Here is a 16,142-nt window from a genome sequence, read left to right as displayed (position 1 = left end):
CACCACCTGTGCTGCGTCCTTCATTGCACAATCTTGCCTTTTCCTCCTGAAAGCCCTGCTCAGACTGTGCCCCAATGGCCCAGGAGGTTTGCTGTGCCCTACAGCTCACTCCCTCTGTGGGAAGGGACCACAATTTCACCCTCCCCAGAGCCTCAGAAGCAGAGCCTTTGAATGATCAAAGGGACTGCCAGCAGCTCTTGGGGGGATCTAGTTGTGTGAGTCTTGATGACGGAGACAAATATGACAGAAGCTACAAAATTGTAAAAAGCTCACTTCTAATTCAACACAGTGCACTGATGGCAAAGCACAAGGTTTAGCTTAGAGAGGCCAGCACATAGTTGTAACTCTCAAAACAAATCTTGTTATTAAAGCACATTCTATGTTATTTTTAAAAAGCAAATTAGATGTGAGAGCTCAGCTCTGTTAACTTGAAGAGAGTTGGTCTGGTAAGGACCGAGTTAGCAGTGCAGGGAGTAGCCTGCACAGCACTAAAGCTCAGACTCCATGAGGAGAGCTTTAGTAATGTGCAGGCTGCTCCCTGCACTGGAGCTCCCTGCTCTTTGGGAGGTCTCTTGAAGATGAAACCCATTTTCAGCCCTTCTGGAAGATTAAACCCATCTTCAGCCCTTCTGGAAGATTAGATAGCTGAAGAGCATTTATAGTCAGGGCAATCATTTAATCACCTTTTTTTCTTAAAATCACCTTTCCTTTACGGTTTTTAACATTTTTTTTTTAACTGTAGTGTAACAGTATTATTTCTGATACTGCTATGCTGACAAATAAATGAATAAATAAAAAAACCCTTAAAAAACCAAAATGTTAAGATAAAACCTTCCAGTACTTTTTTCTAACAAATCATCCAGCAGTTTTGCTTACTAAATCACTGCTTACTGTTTTCTAGGGGAAGAATAGACTCAACTTCTAGAAGAAGTAATCTTTACCTCTTGCAGCACCAAGAGCCTGTAGCTCACAAGCTCCTGTTTCTTTTTTTTTGCTGTCCCTGGATTTGAGGAAGCGCCAAGACTGGGCTTGAAGGTCCCAAAGGCCGTTCCAGCCATCTAAAAAAAAATGCATTTATTACCTCTGTATTAGAATGCTTTGATTGTGTTAGAAAATTAGTCTGTCAGACTATCTATTAGAAATCTTTTCCTACGAGCTGTTCCAAATGCAGCAATGCCTCTGAAACTGCAGTTATTTACTTCAGCTCAAAACTCAATCCATATTTTTCTAAAGATTCAGCATGTTTTCCAACTCAGCAGTTGATTCGCCCATCACAGACTATGAGCGTGGGTGGTGAGGAAGACACAGAGCCACCTTCACGCTTCAAAACACTTTCATTGCAGAGATAGTCATTAAACAGACAAATTGTCTGGCTAAGGCCGAAACCTGATGTATGCTCATTATACTCTGCTGGCAATTTTCCCTGAATTTAAATAAAGGTGTTTTGTGTTTCCATAGTAACTCAAACTCCTTTACTGAGATGCCTGATGTACTGTTAGTATTACACAACTCACTGTATTAAAACAAAGTGTAATAGCACAGTTGAAAAGTGTATCTAAAGCATTACTTTAGTTCCTGTGAAATTACAGACACTTACTGGGGCCTGGGAAGAAGCGAGGGAATAGAGCAGCTTTTGACAATGTACTGTGTCGCTACTTAGCAGTTTAGGACAGAAAATGGATATAAGACAGACACAAGGTATAAAAAAGAGGAGAGGGAATAAATGGGCTGAGTCGCACAGCCTGCTGTTCGTCTGTGAAGTGTGTCAGAGAAGCTGAAGAGTCCGAGTGGTTTCCTTGGCTGGGCTTGAGCACTCGTTCAGCACCAGCTCCCATGTGAAACACAGGCTGGGTCCAGCCCTGGCAGCATCAGGCAGGTTTGGGGGTTCCTACCCAGGCAGGGAAAACTTGGAAACTGCTTGGTCTGCCAGGTCTCAAGGGACTGCAGCTGGAAATGTTGCTTCTCACCAACGTTGATTGTTCTCTGAAAGAAGGTGAACGCTGCACTTGGGTGGCAATAATTAACCACCTCACTACAAATAGGGAACATATTATTGGATTTTAGTGACATTTTCTCAGAAAGAAATATGTCTGTATATAAAATGTATTAAGTTTTATATAAATTGCCCTTGTATGTTCAGGTATGGAAAAATTGGATTATCTGCAACTGGAACGTCTCACTTCGAGTGCCACTTGTTACCACCTAATCCATTTCAATTCCTTTTTGTTTTTCTTCTGACTATCCACCCTACAGTGAGCACTATGGAAAAGGCTACTGCATTGTGCTGGTTTTGGCTGGGATAGAATTTATTTTCTTCATAGTAGCTAGTTTGTGGCTATGTTTTGGATTAACACTGTGCTGAAAACAGTGTTGATAATACAGGGATGTTTTTGTTATTGCTGAGCAGTGCTTACACAGAGTCAAGGCCTTTTCTGCTTCTCACACCACTCCGGCAGCGAGTAGGCTGGAGGTGCACAAGAAGTTGTGAGGGGACACAGCTGGGATGGCTGGCCCCAACTGATCAAAGGGACATTCCATACCATGTGACGTCATAAGCATATAAAGCTAGGGGAAGAAGGAAGGGAGGGGACATTCGGAGTGATGACATTTGTTTTCCCAAGTAACCGTCACGTATGATGGAGCCCTGCTTTCCTGGAGATGGCTGAACACCTGCTGCCCATGGGGAGTGATGAATGGATGCCTTGTTTTGCTTTGCTTGCGTGCCAGGTTTGCTTTACCTATTAAACTGTCTTTATCTCAACCTACGAGTTTTCTCACTTTGACCCTTCCGATTCTCTCCCCCGTCCCCCCGCAGGGACTGAGCAAGTGGCTGTGTGGGGATTAGCTGGAGTTAAACCACCGCAAGCACTTCCTGGCCTATGCAAAATGGCTCCGTTGCTTACTCTTTTATGTTGTCCGTTATGTTATATTGAGGGGATCACGCCAGCTCGGGACGCCGCCACGGTGCCGACACCCGCGGGGAGGAGCCGTTAGCGCAGCGGGGACAAGCGGGTAACGATCGCACCGGGGCCGCCGCCGTTGGGCGCTCGCGGCCCGCGGGGCAGCAGGCCCCGTACCCCCGCACAGCAGTTTTTTGGCTGAAATCCCGGTCCGGCCGCAGCGCAGGCCTGTCGGAGGCCGCCCTTCGCTGTCCTGCCCGCACGCCGTGCCCGTCGAGCCTCGCAGGGAAGCAGATCCCGCGTGGAGCCGGCCGGTACGCACGGACACGCCCTCTCACCCCGGAACCATTCTGCGGCGCGTGGTTCCCGCGGGGACCGCCATTGCGGTCGGACGCCGCCTCACGTGAGGCTGGTGGAAGGCGGAAGTGATGGCGGCGGGCACTGGGAGGCCGGCGGCGGCGGCGCGGTGGCGATAGGCGGTCAGGGCCCGACATGGCGGCCCGCTGTGGGGGCTGGGCGCGTCTCTGCTCGCTGCTGGCGCTGGCCGCTCTGGCGGGGCTGGGCGCTGAGGCCAAGGTGAGCGGGACGGGGGGGAATGGATCAAGGTGGTACTCCCCGCACCCCTTCCCGGTACCGGAGCCCTCCCCTCCTCCGCCTTGCCGGTCGCTTGGTGTTCCCCCTGCCGCCGCCTCGGCCTGCTTTGGGTGGAGGCCAGAGCCGGTGGTTTCGGCCAGGCACTGCCCCGCACCGCGGACTCCAGGAGCGGCCGGCGGCGCCGAGCTTCCCGTGGGGCAGGCGGGAGGAGCAGGGCCCGGCTGCCTGTCGGCGTCTACGCCAGCCTTACGTTGGTAGGAATGTATGTAGTTTTGACCCGGTGCCCGGAGACGCTGTCACGCGAGAACTACAAGTGAGGGTCGCGTATTCGCTGAGAAGGCCTTGCTGGAGATGAAGCCGCTATTCTTGTGGTAGCCTGGACTGGAGTCGGGGTCTGCCCTGTGTCTCGCCTCATCGTCAGCCCGGTGCTCGGCTTCCTGAGCGAGCTCTTCTCGCTGGTCGTGCGGTGGCTCTGCCGGCTCCTGCTGCCTTACCTGGGTCGGGGGTCAGCAGGCACTCTGCTCTTGGTCCTTCTGGGTTAATATTTGGGGCTGTAATCTTAGTGTTTCTGCGACTGGCTGAGAACATCACGTCTCCTAATAGTAAAAGACTTTGCTGTTGTCAAAGTACCTGTGTGCCTGAATTTCTACTCACTAATTATAAGCAGCTATTTGACTTTTCTATGATGAGACCAGAAGTGCTTGCTATATAGTGCAGTCATGGTTTTCCAACTGACTTATACCCCCACTTAGTGTTACTCTGACCTGATTGTTCTGTGTGGAAGTTTATTACCAATACTTCTTAAGACATTCTTTGGTAATGCTGTTAGAAATTGCCCTTGAACTTTAGATAAGCTGTGGTTATCCTCTGTTTCTTATCATTTGCTCAAATAAATTGCTCTGATTTGGGTTTGAGAATGCTTTAATCTATAACCCCTTGCAGACCATCTCTGTTCTGTCCATAGGGCTTTCAGTTACTCAATTTGGGAAAGGAAGGAATTATCCAATTTTAATATAGTACACAAAGTGATCTTTTTCTGAAATTCTGTTTTTCCCAGTAGTGGTCTAATTGTTAATTTTGGGTGCGACTTCTTTCTCACTGTCCGTAACAGTTAATTCTATTCACTTCTTTCTGCAGTGCCTCTTATTGCTTATGCAAATCTTAATTTGTTTCTCTAAAACTTGCTTTTACAAGTTTCCACGATTTTTTCCCATTTACTTTGCCTTCATTTGGAATTCCAATTTTGTACTTTTTTTTTCCCCACCTCACAATATCCTCTGCTGTTTAAGTCAAGAGGACCATAGGTTTTACTAGTTCCCCTAATAGTTTTCCTTACAAAGTTGTTTCTGGTATGTTCAGGGACGACAGAATTGTCCCCAGAGGTTTCTTTGCCAAACTCCATTTCAGGTTAATATTCCTTCATTCATTTTAAGCTCATCACTATGTACGTTATATAGCTGTCCTTATAGATTGAATAGTTACCAATATCAGTAGCTTCTGATAATGTGTTATCTCTTAAAAAGAAGAGTAAGCTCAAACTCCAGATTTTTCTGGTGAAGAATGCATTTGCTATCTAAAATAGTGGTCTTACTTGACAAATTGCTCTGCTTGCTTAGTAATTTTGAAGCATTTTTCTTAAAGTTGAAGGAAATCCTTGGTAAGACTATTCAAATACAAGTGCAAGTTGTGTTAAGTATTTCATGTATTACATGAAGAGTGCTTTCTGTATCCTGTTACAGTTACTGATGATAATTTGTTCTAAGCATGTTCTTTACTTTACAGAATTCTGAGGATGTCCGATGTAAATGCATCTGCCCTCCTTACAAGGACCATTCGGGCCATATTTACAACAAAAATGTTTCACAGAAAGACTGGTGAGTGTGTGTGGCATCAAAAATTATAATGAGTCTTAACTGGTTAAAAGATTTGTTCCATAGTGATTATATGTGAGTCATAGTGATTATATGTGGTGGTGCCAGGAGAAATTACATCTCTTGCATAACTTACTGGAACTTTTCTTTTAAAATTACTCCAGAATTCAGCTCTAGTAAGGGACAAGGCTTGAAAGCCATACTTTTGCCCTGTCTTCTGTTTTGGTCTGCTTGCTTGCTTGCATGTTTAGTTAGTTATTTATACTTGGAAGTGGTAGAAAGGAAAGAGATGTTGTAATTTGAATTCAGTGATTTGAAATGGCATAAAGGCAAAGGAGCATGGCTGTAAAACTAGGACTCAGGAGTATTGTCTTTTTCTCTACTCTTGAAAGCCATTGTATCATTTAGAGACTATTGTTTCTTGAGTTTTCTGTTCCTCAGAATTGCAGCCATAGAGTGCAATTATATGAAGTGGCCCGAGCTGTCTAACAACACATTTTTTTCAGAGAGAGGTCTTGCATCTCTGTGCCCTGGCAATGTGCTCTATGGTATTGTTTAGGCCAGCTATGGCATTTCTTAGACTCCTCTCCAAGCTGAAGGGTGATGTGCATGGCCAGGGATGAGGGTTTGGGGAAGAAAGTGATTTGTTACATTGGCATAACTCCCTTGTGTAATTTCACCTTGACTATCATTGTCTATGTGAATCATAGAAATAAAACACTGTGGTTTAGAGTTGCGTTGGTGTTGGAAGTGCTCAGGGATTCTTGGGTTAACCTATAAACGTGACATACTTCTTGATGTATTGACTATTCTTCGGTTACATTAAGAATTTATAAAAGACTTCAGTCTGATGAGTAGCAGCAGGTTGGCATCTTGATTATGAAAATTTCGTGCCCCTGAGTAGGCCCACAAAAATAATTGTAGGAATAAAACTAATAATACAGATATGGGCAGAGCTATGCCTTGACTTATTAAATTACTTACAGGGGAACTGTGAGAAACAACACTGTAAATCTCAATCTAAATTAATGAACATAAAATGTACTGTCAAATCAAAATTACTATTTTTGTCCCACATTATTAACTTAACAACATTAGTCCTACTATGACAAATTAAGTTTTGATGAAACATACTGGGAGAATTCCAGCTGCAGCAGGCTTTTCAGAGTAGCAATGTTACTGGTTTTATTCATTACTGCTTTGCAAATGAAAATGGATTTTTTCAGTGGGTATTGCTTAGTGTGTGTCTTACTAGCAGAAAAGACCCTGTTTCGCTTTAAATCAATATTGGTACTGACTGAAGGAAAAATTAGCTTTGAAGGTTTGACTAATTTTATGGTGACAGATACTGATGCATACAGAATCTCAAAAATCTGTTTTTCTATCTTGAATCTCATTTTGTTGAGATAATTTCTTAAGTGACCATCTGGGAACATTTTATGGCTTTGATCATCTGTTTGAGGTGTCTTCTTGCCATTTCTAAAAGGCTTGATTGCTGGTTCATGTGCAATAAAATCGACAAATCTGGTTCTGTAGTTTGGCTTCTGCATCAGTGCAAGTGACTTACTGAATAGAACTGGGTGATGTACAGCATCCTTTAGGTATTTAGATCAGTCACTTGTGAGATGAGACAGATCAGTTTTTAGTGTCTTTATGAATTATGTACAGTATGATGACCATTTACTGCTTACTTGTCCAGACATAACACGAACATTTAATTTTTAATGTTGAACCTGTAATGTGCATCATGATGCTCTCATTTAGATGTTTCAGTTCTTTCACTTGGACTGGTCTGTTCTTCAGCTTCAGACTGGCAAATGGCGCGTTATGTTAACATCAATATGGGCTGGGGTGCTTTGACACCAATACAGGTGTTGATGCTTCTGGGCTTGGGTTTGGAACTATTGCAGGTAATCCCATCCTGCTGGACAATGTGCTAGGCAAGCATAGTGATGTCTAAGCACCTATAGGGTTTAATAACCCACTTGGAAAGTGTTGGTGTTTGTATTTTGTACTTTGAAAGTATTGGTGTTCCATGTACACAGGCTGACTGCATGGATGTGGAGGGAGGGAGGACACCCTGGCTATAAGCTGAATGAACTGGAAATCTGTCTGTGCAGAAGCTGCCCTTCTGACTAGCCTAGCTTCCCTTGGAAGAACTGCTTCCTTGGTGCTGTTACTGTGGGTGCAAGGGAGAAAGTGGTAATGTAGAGGCAGCTGAGTGGGAAAGTCAGTTAGAAAAGCATCAGCCTTTTCTACATTTTCCTCTAAAACTGCCATGGAATCACAGTCCAAGGAAACACATCACCAAAATTCTAAGGTTCTGATAGATTTTATTTTTTTTATACTTCCTAGCAACTTAAAATCCTGAACTGGAGAAAAAAAATTTTGATATTAATATTTGATATATTTGCAATAAGAGACTTGCTACTGTACTTAAGCTACATACAAACTTCCTACTGTACTTGTGCAGCATGTTGATGCAAGCTTTCAACCATATGAACAGAAATTGCTTAGATCGTAACTTGCATTATTTTGATTTTGTAGCTTGAATGCTGCACTCTTCCACAGACGAGAATGTAGTTCTAATTTCAAATAAATGAGAAAAATAAGCCTTCCACTCCTCTCCAGAGGATATGAATTGACACTCAGTAGTTTTTAGTTACGAAGAAGAAATAGAAAGGAAACAGAAGAAATGAGCTGGGTGTGTGGCCATGTGTTTGCAGCGTACCCCAGTGAAGTGTTGAATCCTAGGCTGCTGCTGTCACATCAGGTGTTTTATTTCATTACTTGCTTCTGACTGCACTAACATTGAGTTAACCAGGATAAAAGCAAACCATGATTTTTGTTCCATCAGTGCTCTGCAGGGACCCTGGGATGTGAACTCTGAACAACCAGCCTGAGTCAGCAAAAAGACCAAAATTACATAAGTTATTGGTGGAACCAGTTGTCTCTTGGCAGCTGGATTTTAGTGCTGTGATATAGAGTGCCCCTAAGATTGTCAACCATGCTTTTTGGCATGGGACTGACTTATATTTCGTAATCTTTTAAGTCAAATTACGCTTTTGCACCCCGGTCTGGTGCTGAAAACTGAATACTCTTTATTCACTATCTTGTTGCTGAGAGAAACAACCCATCTGACTTCTTTTATTTTTCTTTAATGCCCGTAACTTGTGATGGCAAGAAAAAAGAACTTCTGTTCATCAGCACTAAAGGGGGTGTTAATCTTTGTTCAGATAGTGGAAGGATAGGATAAGGCTCTTTTGGGTATGATGAACAAAGAAGTGTATAGCTGGAATTTACTTTCCTCCGTGATGTCAGCGTCAAATGATGCATTTGTGCTGATATTCAAATCCTTCAACTTGTTATGCTAGCAGCTTTAATGCTTTCACTGAAAAGTGAAAACATTGTGTTGAGTTAGAAAGGTCTTAAAACTTGTTTAGCAGATTGTCAATAGCTGAATTTCTTGTCTAAAATAATTGTGTAGTGATTTATTCTTTTTTATGTCTTGGATACCTATTATTTAGAACAGCTGAACTTAAGCAAAGGTGGCTTCTCAGCTCATGCAGCTGGGGTCTGCATGCATAGTGGAATAGGTAAGCTAAAACCAGCTCAAAACTGAGCAGTTTCTGTTTTTCTTCAGTGATTGTCTTCATGTGGTAGAGCCTATGCCTGTCCCTGGACCTGATGTAGAAGCATACTGTTTACGTTGTGAATGCAAATATGAAGAGAGAAGCTCTGTCACAATTAAGGTAAACAATGTGATTCTGTTGGCATATATTAAATACTTCAACTGGTTAGTAAATGTCTGTTGTCTTTTAGAGAAATATTTTTTTTTAAAGGGAAGATTTTTCTGGAACAGCCTAAGATTTAACTTTTTTTCATGATAGTTGCTCGCAATTTATCTTGAGTAGTAACAATAGCATCAAGCTATAGCTGAAGGAGTGGGCTTGAGATCCTTTATTGAAGATCTCTAATTTTGAGATTAAGCTTTACATCTTGCTGAAATTCTGACTGTTCTAGGGCATTTTGTTAAGCTTTGGACTTCGTGTTTTTATTATTATTTTAGAGGTCCTCTCATTATTCTGCTGTCTTACTTGATTACTATGTATTTTCTTTGTGTGTTGGCAAGCTAAAAAGAGCAAAATAATCCATGTTTGCTCCAACAGATGATTTCTGTATTCTTCACGTTGTTATCCCGTTGGAGCCATTGAGCCCTAGGCTGGGGTGAATAGATTGTGCAGTGCATATTTTCTTCTTTTATAACACACAAGTTGTTTTAAGAGGGATGGTGTAAGATTGTTAGCAAGGCCTCATGAAGAGGAACTGTTACAAGCTAACATCTGTCTGCCCCAAACAAACCCTTTTAATACTAGGTTGTAGTTTGGTGGTTTTCTTCTGTTCATGGTTTTTAAGTCATCTAGTGACTCTACCAAAGATTGACAGGCTCATCACAAACTTTGCATGTGCTCTTCTTTTGGTCCTAGCTGCCTGCTGAGAGATGGTGGGGGTAATGTCACAATTCACTGTAAACTGTGCTTGCATTGTGTAGGTTACAATCATCATATATCTGTCTATTTTGGGCCTACTTCTTCTGTACATGGTGTACCTTACACTGGTGGAACCTATACTGAAGAGACGTCTCTTTGGACATTCACAGCTCATACAAAGTGATGAAGACATTGGGGTGAGTTCACCAGAGTGCTTGTGTATTTGGGTCAACATAAGGGTTGGGATGGTTAGTTGTTAAATAACTATTTGGGATGAACAGCTTTTTTTGCCAGGCAGTGTAAATGCTTTTCCTGAAGGGAGAGGAAAAGGAAGCTGTGAGATGACTTCTGTGAAGCCACTCTTTCCACAGGGCTACAAAGTAGTAAGATGAGGACTGCTTCAGTTATTCCAGCTCTATAGACACATATTATTTTCTCAGAGAAGAAACAGAGTAGGGGTGGAGTTAAGCATATATAGGAGATACAACTTCTTAAGTGTTAGTGATCCATACAGTCTTGCTAGTGATCACATTTATGCAGATTGCTTACTGCTTAGATTTCTCTCTACAAAAAGAAAGTAGGGGGGCTGCATTTTCTGTTGGTCCACCTTGAATTTGCTGATGCTAAGTTACAGAAGAAATTATTATAATGAAGTAAGATACTGATTGATGCTGAAAATAATTTCTTAGTATTACAGCTAGAAACAGTAGAATGTGACAGTATATTCCAAAAGATCAAAACAGCCTTCTTTTGGAGGAAAAGGTGAGTAGTCCATTAGTGACTTGGCTTCCTTTCGCTACTGGCCTTGCCAATCTCCAACACAGTGTTTTTGACTTCTCATAAAAATGGAACAAGATTTTCTTTGGTACCATTACAGGAAGGGAATATAGGACCTTATGAAACCTTGCATTGGAAAGAGTGAGACACTTCAGTACCTGATCAGTGTGGATAAGGAATACTGTCTGATGAGAGTAGGTCATCTCTGGATGAGGAACTTAGAATGGTATAAAAATGCAGACTATGGCTCTGCATCTGATGAATCTGCATACCTGGGAGAAGGATAGCCGAAAAGTAATGTGCGGAAAGTTTTCTAAAATGGCAGCTGATTTCGTGGTAAAGTGTCAGTGTTGAACCATACAAACTGGTAAGACAATTCTGAAGTTTCAGCATCAATATACTTTCTATATTGAGCCTTCAGGCAGCACTGCTTTTACTGATAAAGTATGCTTCAGATACTTCTTCTTAGAAAGAATTTCTGAAGCCAGACCTGGAGTATGAAATGGGAAGATTGTGGTCTGCTTAACCTAAATCTTTCAGCATACGTGAGCACTTTATTGCTGTTCAAGTAAATGGGAGCTAGTCAAAAAGATATACAACATCTGTTACTGTCTTACAATAGAATTGTTAAGAATATTTTCATCGTTCCTTCAAATAAATAGAAAGTTGATAGGAGAAGATAAAAAAGTCTGTTCTTGGGGAAACAAAATTATATGGCAACGCTCTGTAAAATCTTTTTAAAAGCCCTGTAGTTCTGACTGCCTGCTGTTCCAGTGGCTTCGCAGATCTGAAGGCATCGAAACCAGTAAATGCTATGCTCTGTTATGCTATGTATCTGTGGATTTTAATGTGAGTTGCACTCAGTTTCTCCAGGTTGTTTTCAGTGTGACAACTGTCATTGCTAGTAAACTGAGGAAAAGCATATTCTTTAGTTCAACTTTTTCATCAACAGTGGCCACATCAGCCATTTTGACTTAAAAAGGTGTTTCTGTTCTGTAGGAGCGGGATATTAAATATTCATAAGCAATCACTTTCCTAGATAATAACTTTTATCAGCTCTGCCTTCTTTATTTATCTTGACTTCACAACAAAAATATGTGATTGTTACCCAAGTTTGAGCTAACATTGTCTGGAATGAAGGCTCTTCTGACAGAGGTATGCTATTGCTGTTGTGTCCCACTGTTTCTGCACTTTCTTGTGTATTACATGGAGACATATTCCAAATGTCTTTGTATTGACGTCTTAAGATTTTTCCAGTCAATTCTAAAAGGATATGAATTTTGGGTTTTTTTGAAAGGAGGGATTTGAATGACCTTTTCTGTCTGCATTCTTATAGCAAATTGGGCAGATTCCTGCTTAAAATAAATGAACCTGTGCTGTATGCTATACTTCAGACAAATTGTTTTTATTTTATACTGTAGATAAATTATATTAGTACCTCCAAGTCTGTGTTAGAATCTTCTGATTGTAGGTGGAAGAAGTCAAATAAGTTCCATGGCAGAGCTCAGGTTAACTGCAGGATGAATTTACCTTGAATTCTGGATCCCTCTTAACCAATTTCATGTTTTGCTCTAACTGTTGTTGTGACCCTTACCTCAGCTTGTGGGGTCAGTGGTACTTATATCTGCAGTAGTGCTTGGAACATAAAGTGCTTCAAGTCTTTGCTTAGTTCATGTTGCTCCTTTTCCGTTTATTCTTCTATGACAGTGGTCATGAAATAAGGTCCGTCATGGCTTATCCACATCTTTGCCTTTCCTCTTGCAAGTTCTTGAAGTACTGATCCTTGTCACGCTTTGGAAATACCATGTGCATCGATTTTTGTTGCTGAATTTCAAACCAGAATATTTGTTCATTCTTGTTGCCCATTGATGGCGGTGACAACTGATGAATGTAAACCACTTCCATAGACATCTTTCCTCTTAAATTCTTTTTTTCCCCTTGTTGTCTACATAGAAATTGGTGGTAGCTAGCCTTTGAGCTGAGATTGTTGTTTATTGGGAAAGCCGGCACCATCTGGGCGGGAGTGTTGATCTGTTTGAGGGCAGGAAGGCTCTTCAGAGGGATCTGGACAGGCTGGATTGATAGGCTGAGATCAATTGTATGAGGTTTAACAAGGCCAAGTGCCGGGTCCTGCAATTAGGTCACAACAACCCCATGCAATGCTACAGGCTTGGGGAGGAGTGGCTGCAGAGCTGCCCGGCGGAAAGGGACCTGGGGGTGCTGGTTGACATCCGGCTGAATATGAGCCGGCAGTGTGCCCAGGTGGCCAGGAAGGCCGACAGCATCCTGGCCTGTATCAGAAATAGTGTGGCCAGCAGGAGTAGGGAAGTAGTGATCGTGCGCCTGTCCTCGGCACTGGTGAGGCTGCACCTCGAATACTGTGTTCAGTTTTGGGCCCCTCACTGCAAGAAGGACATTGAGGTGCTGGAGCGTGTCCGGAGAAGGGCAACGAAGCTGGTGAGGGGTTTGGAGAACAAATCTTAGGAGGAGCGGCTGAGGGAACTGGCATTGTTTAGTCTGGAGAAGAGGAGGCTGAGAGGTGACCTTATTGCTCTCTACAACTACCTGAAAGGGGGTTATGGTGAGTTGTGTGGTGGCCTCTTCTCCCAAGTAACCAGCGATAGGACGAGAGGAAATGGCCTCAAGTTGCACCAGGGGAGGTTTAGATTAGATATTAGGAAAAATTTCTTTACGGAGAGAGTGGTCAAGCATTGGACCCGGCTGCCCAGGGAGGTGGTGGAGTCACCGTCACTGGAAGTGTTCAAAAAATGTGTGGACATGGCACTTTGGGACGTGGTTTAGTGGGCATGGTGGTGTTGGGTTGATGGTTGGACTTGATGATCTTAAAGGTCTTTTCCAACCTTAATGATTCTATGATCTAACTTGTCCTGCCCTCTCCCTTCCACCATCTATTTTATGGTAGAAATATGTTGCATTTGTGATTTGCTTTCCCTGGGAATGAAGTGATTTTGTCACCTATTAACTTCCCATTCTAGTTATATCCAACTGCGTAACTTTTTATGGTGAGATTATAGCTTTTTGGGTCAGGGATTGTGTCTTGTTCTCTATTAGTGTATATCTTAGCCCAGTGAGGCTCATATGTGGCTTTAGGACTTCATGTAGGCATCACTTCAATGGGTATCATTAATGACAATCTCTGTACTGCTAAGAATTATCATTGAGCTGCTCTACACAGTCACGTCACAAAAAAAGTAACCGTTAATGTAAAAGTCTTCAAAAGTGTTCTGGGGAAAAAAAAAAAATATGAGCTGTAGACATACAAAAAAGACAGTTGTTTAATACAGGACATAATTATGTTATTTTTCATTATGTATTGTATATATGATGCTTTCTGACATAGCTTTAACAACATGACTTTGTCCAGAACGGTTTGATAGCCAAATAAGAAGTTCAGTGCCCACTCTTACTGTTTATAACTTGGTTATTTTCTTCTAGTAAATATAAAGCTTTGCAGGTACTGTTAGAAAACAGGCAGAGTGAATATTAAACAATCACTCAGTTATTGTTGAGCTCTGTCACTTAAACAGCTGTATTGACACTTTGCTTTTAGACAGCTCAGTACAATAGGTTTAGTTTGGTAAACAGCAGAGTGTGTTGGTTTTATATAGAAGCTGTGTGTGAACAACCTGAACAGCCTGACGGTAAACGGCCATGAGCTGGCAAGAGAACTGGCTCTTTAATTCAGTTTTAAAGTGAAGTGCATTCATGACAATAGCAGGAGGTTCCCAGCGCCTGGGTCTGTTCGAGGCTTCTGTCCCACCAGCTGCTAATAGGTGGATGCAAGACTGTGGTTCTGATCTTGCAGCTCACCATGATGTCTCTGGGCAGCAAATTGTTGGACAGTACAATGAAGTTTGGGAAACTTGTGGAAGTTACTTTGTATGAGAAATTGAAGTACAGTTCGAACTATTAAAAAAAAAACTTGCTTGGTTGATACTACTGACCAGCTCATTGAAACAACTTGTTTACCTTAACAGAAAAGGAAAAAAAAAAAAGAATCCTTTGGAATGTAGCAACAAAGACAACTAATGTAATTGCTTGGTGGAATTGTTGAGATCTAACTAATGATTTTTTCCATTCCAGGATCACCAGCCTTTTGCAAATGCTCATGATGTGCTGGCTCGTTCTCGGAGCCGCGCCAATGTATTGAACAAAGTGGAGTACGCGCAGCAGCGTTGGAAGTTACAGGTCCAAGAGCAACGCAAATCTGTCTTTGACCGTCATGTTGTGCTGAGTTAATTGTGTCTCAAGTAAAATAACTCCAGGGAAGTAAAATGGACTAATTGAAGTTGCTGACTTATGTCTTCCTGATCCTGCCAATTCAGAATTGTTTTCTTGAATGGTTCATTACTGATTTAAAAAAAATAAAGAAAAAAATATTTAAACTTTGAAGGAATGTACTGGAGTGGAAGCAATTTAAAAAGATTACTTAACCAAAAGCTAAAATCTTCACATTTTCAAATGGCTTTTACTAACAAAACTGAAAAGAGGACAAACACAGATATCTTGGGTTACCACTGTGTTACCTTATTTACAGTTGTGACTTTATGGTGGTTTTTTAACTAGATCTTTCTCTCTACTATTTATGTGGTTAAAAAGTACTTGGGAACACAGTAATTACTTAAAACTCACTAATCACTTTATGTAAAGATGTTTTGTAAATATACTTGGATTTTTCTGCTGACTAATGCTAGATACTGGAAATCTGAATCTTGCAGTGTAGTTTTCATATCAGGGAGTGAAATCCCGATTGGCTGTATTCATCATTTGGTTTCTTGCACTCGTACTTTCAAGATGCTTGTATGTCAAGTGATGTTTGCAAATTTAAGGCAAGACATAAATGGGCACTGACTCTTTGAGCTGCATACTTAAAGTACTGTGATGTAGATAAACTCAAATGCAGTGCATATCAAGACAGTGTTGGCATTTTGTTCTATTTTGCTTTAATAGCTTAATATATTGTATGTATGATATCTCTTAAAAAAATCTTTTCATGGGTAAAGTCTCAGGAGTTAGTATATGATGAAATATTTATTATAAAAACTTTCTGCATTTGTCTGGATTGATGGTGTAAGGCACATACTTTCATCTTGGGCACCTGTCATCTTGGGAACTAGGTGTATTTTTTAACCTGTGATTCTGTACTCATCCCTCTTAAGAGGTATACAGTTGATAGATGACTAACTTTCATATATCCCCTTTGGAATGTAACAATTAAAGATAAAACTGATTTTTGAAAAACAGATGTGCATTATCTGTATGTCATCATTTTTCTTCCTCATTACCCTGCATGTAAATTCCATCTATAAATGCACTTCTCTGAAAATGCTTCAGGGTAGAAATAGGCACTTAATCAGTGCTTAGATAGAGGAAAGAAAGGCTCACCAAATTGCTAATTGAAAAAAGTTTTTAATTCTTACTCAAATTTAGCTATACATATATAATTACCTTACTGTCTTATACAGTTTTCTGTTCCAGTGTGGAAGGAA

The 16,142-nt window shown here is 41.5% G+C and overlaps 1 protein-coding gene across 1 annotated transcript; it reads left to right on the top strand.

The window, feature by feature from the left end:
• Window positions 1-3,392: 3,392 nt before the first annotated feature.
• TMEM9B (TMEM9 domain family member B) lies at window positions 3,393-15,045 on the top strand (the record flags this gene model as incomplete). Its single annotated transcript, XM_082000855.1, has 5 exons — window positions 3,393-3,476; window positions 5,277-5,368; window positions 9,009-9,117; window positions 9,918-10,052; window positions 14,737-15,045. The coding sequence occupies 5 exons, from the start codon at window positions 3,393-3,395 to the stop codon at window positions 14,890-14,892; spliced, it is 576 nt and encodes a 191-aa protein (XP_081856981.1). The 3' UTR covers window positions 14,893-15,045.
• Between the last annotated feature and the right edge of the window lie 1,097 nt (window positions 15,046-16,142).

Source organism: Phaethon aethereus (genome assembly GCF_964289735.1).
Source record: "Phaethon aethereus genome assembly, chromosome: 5".
Classification (NCBI taxonomy): domain Eukaryota; kingdom Metazoa; phylum Chordata; class Aves; order Phaethontiformes; family Phaethontidae; genus Phaethon; species Phaethon aethereus.
Note: the sequence above shows the minus strand (reverse complement) of the source record. Positions and strands in the feature narration are given on the sequence as shown.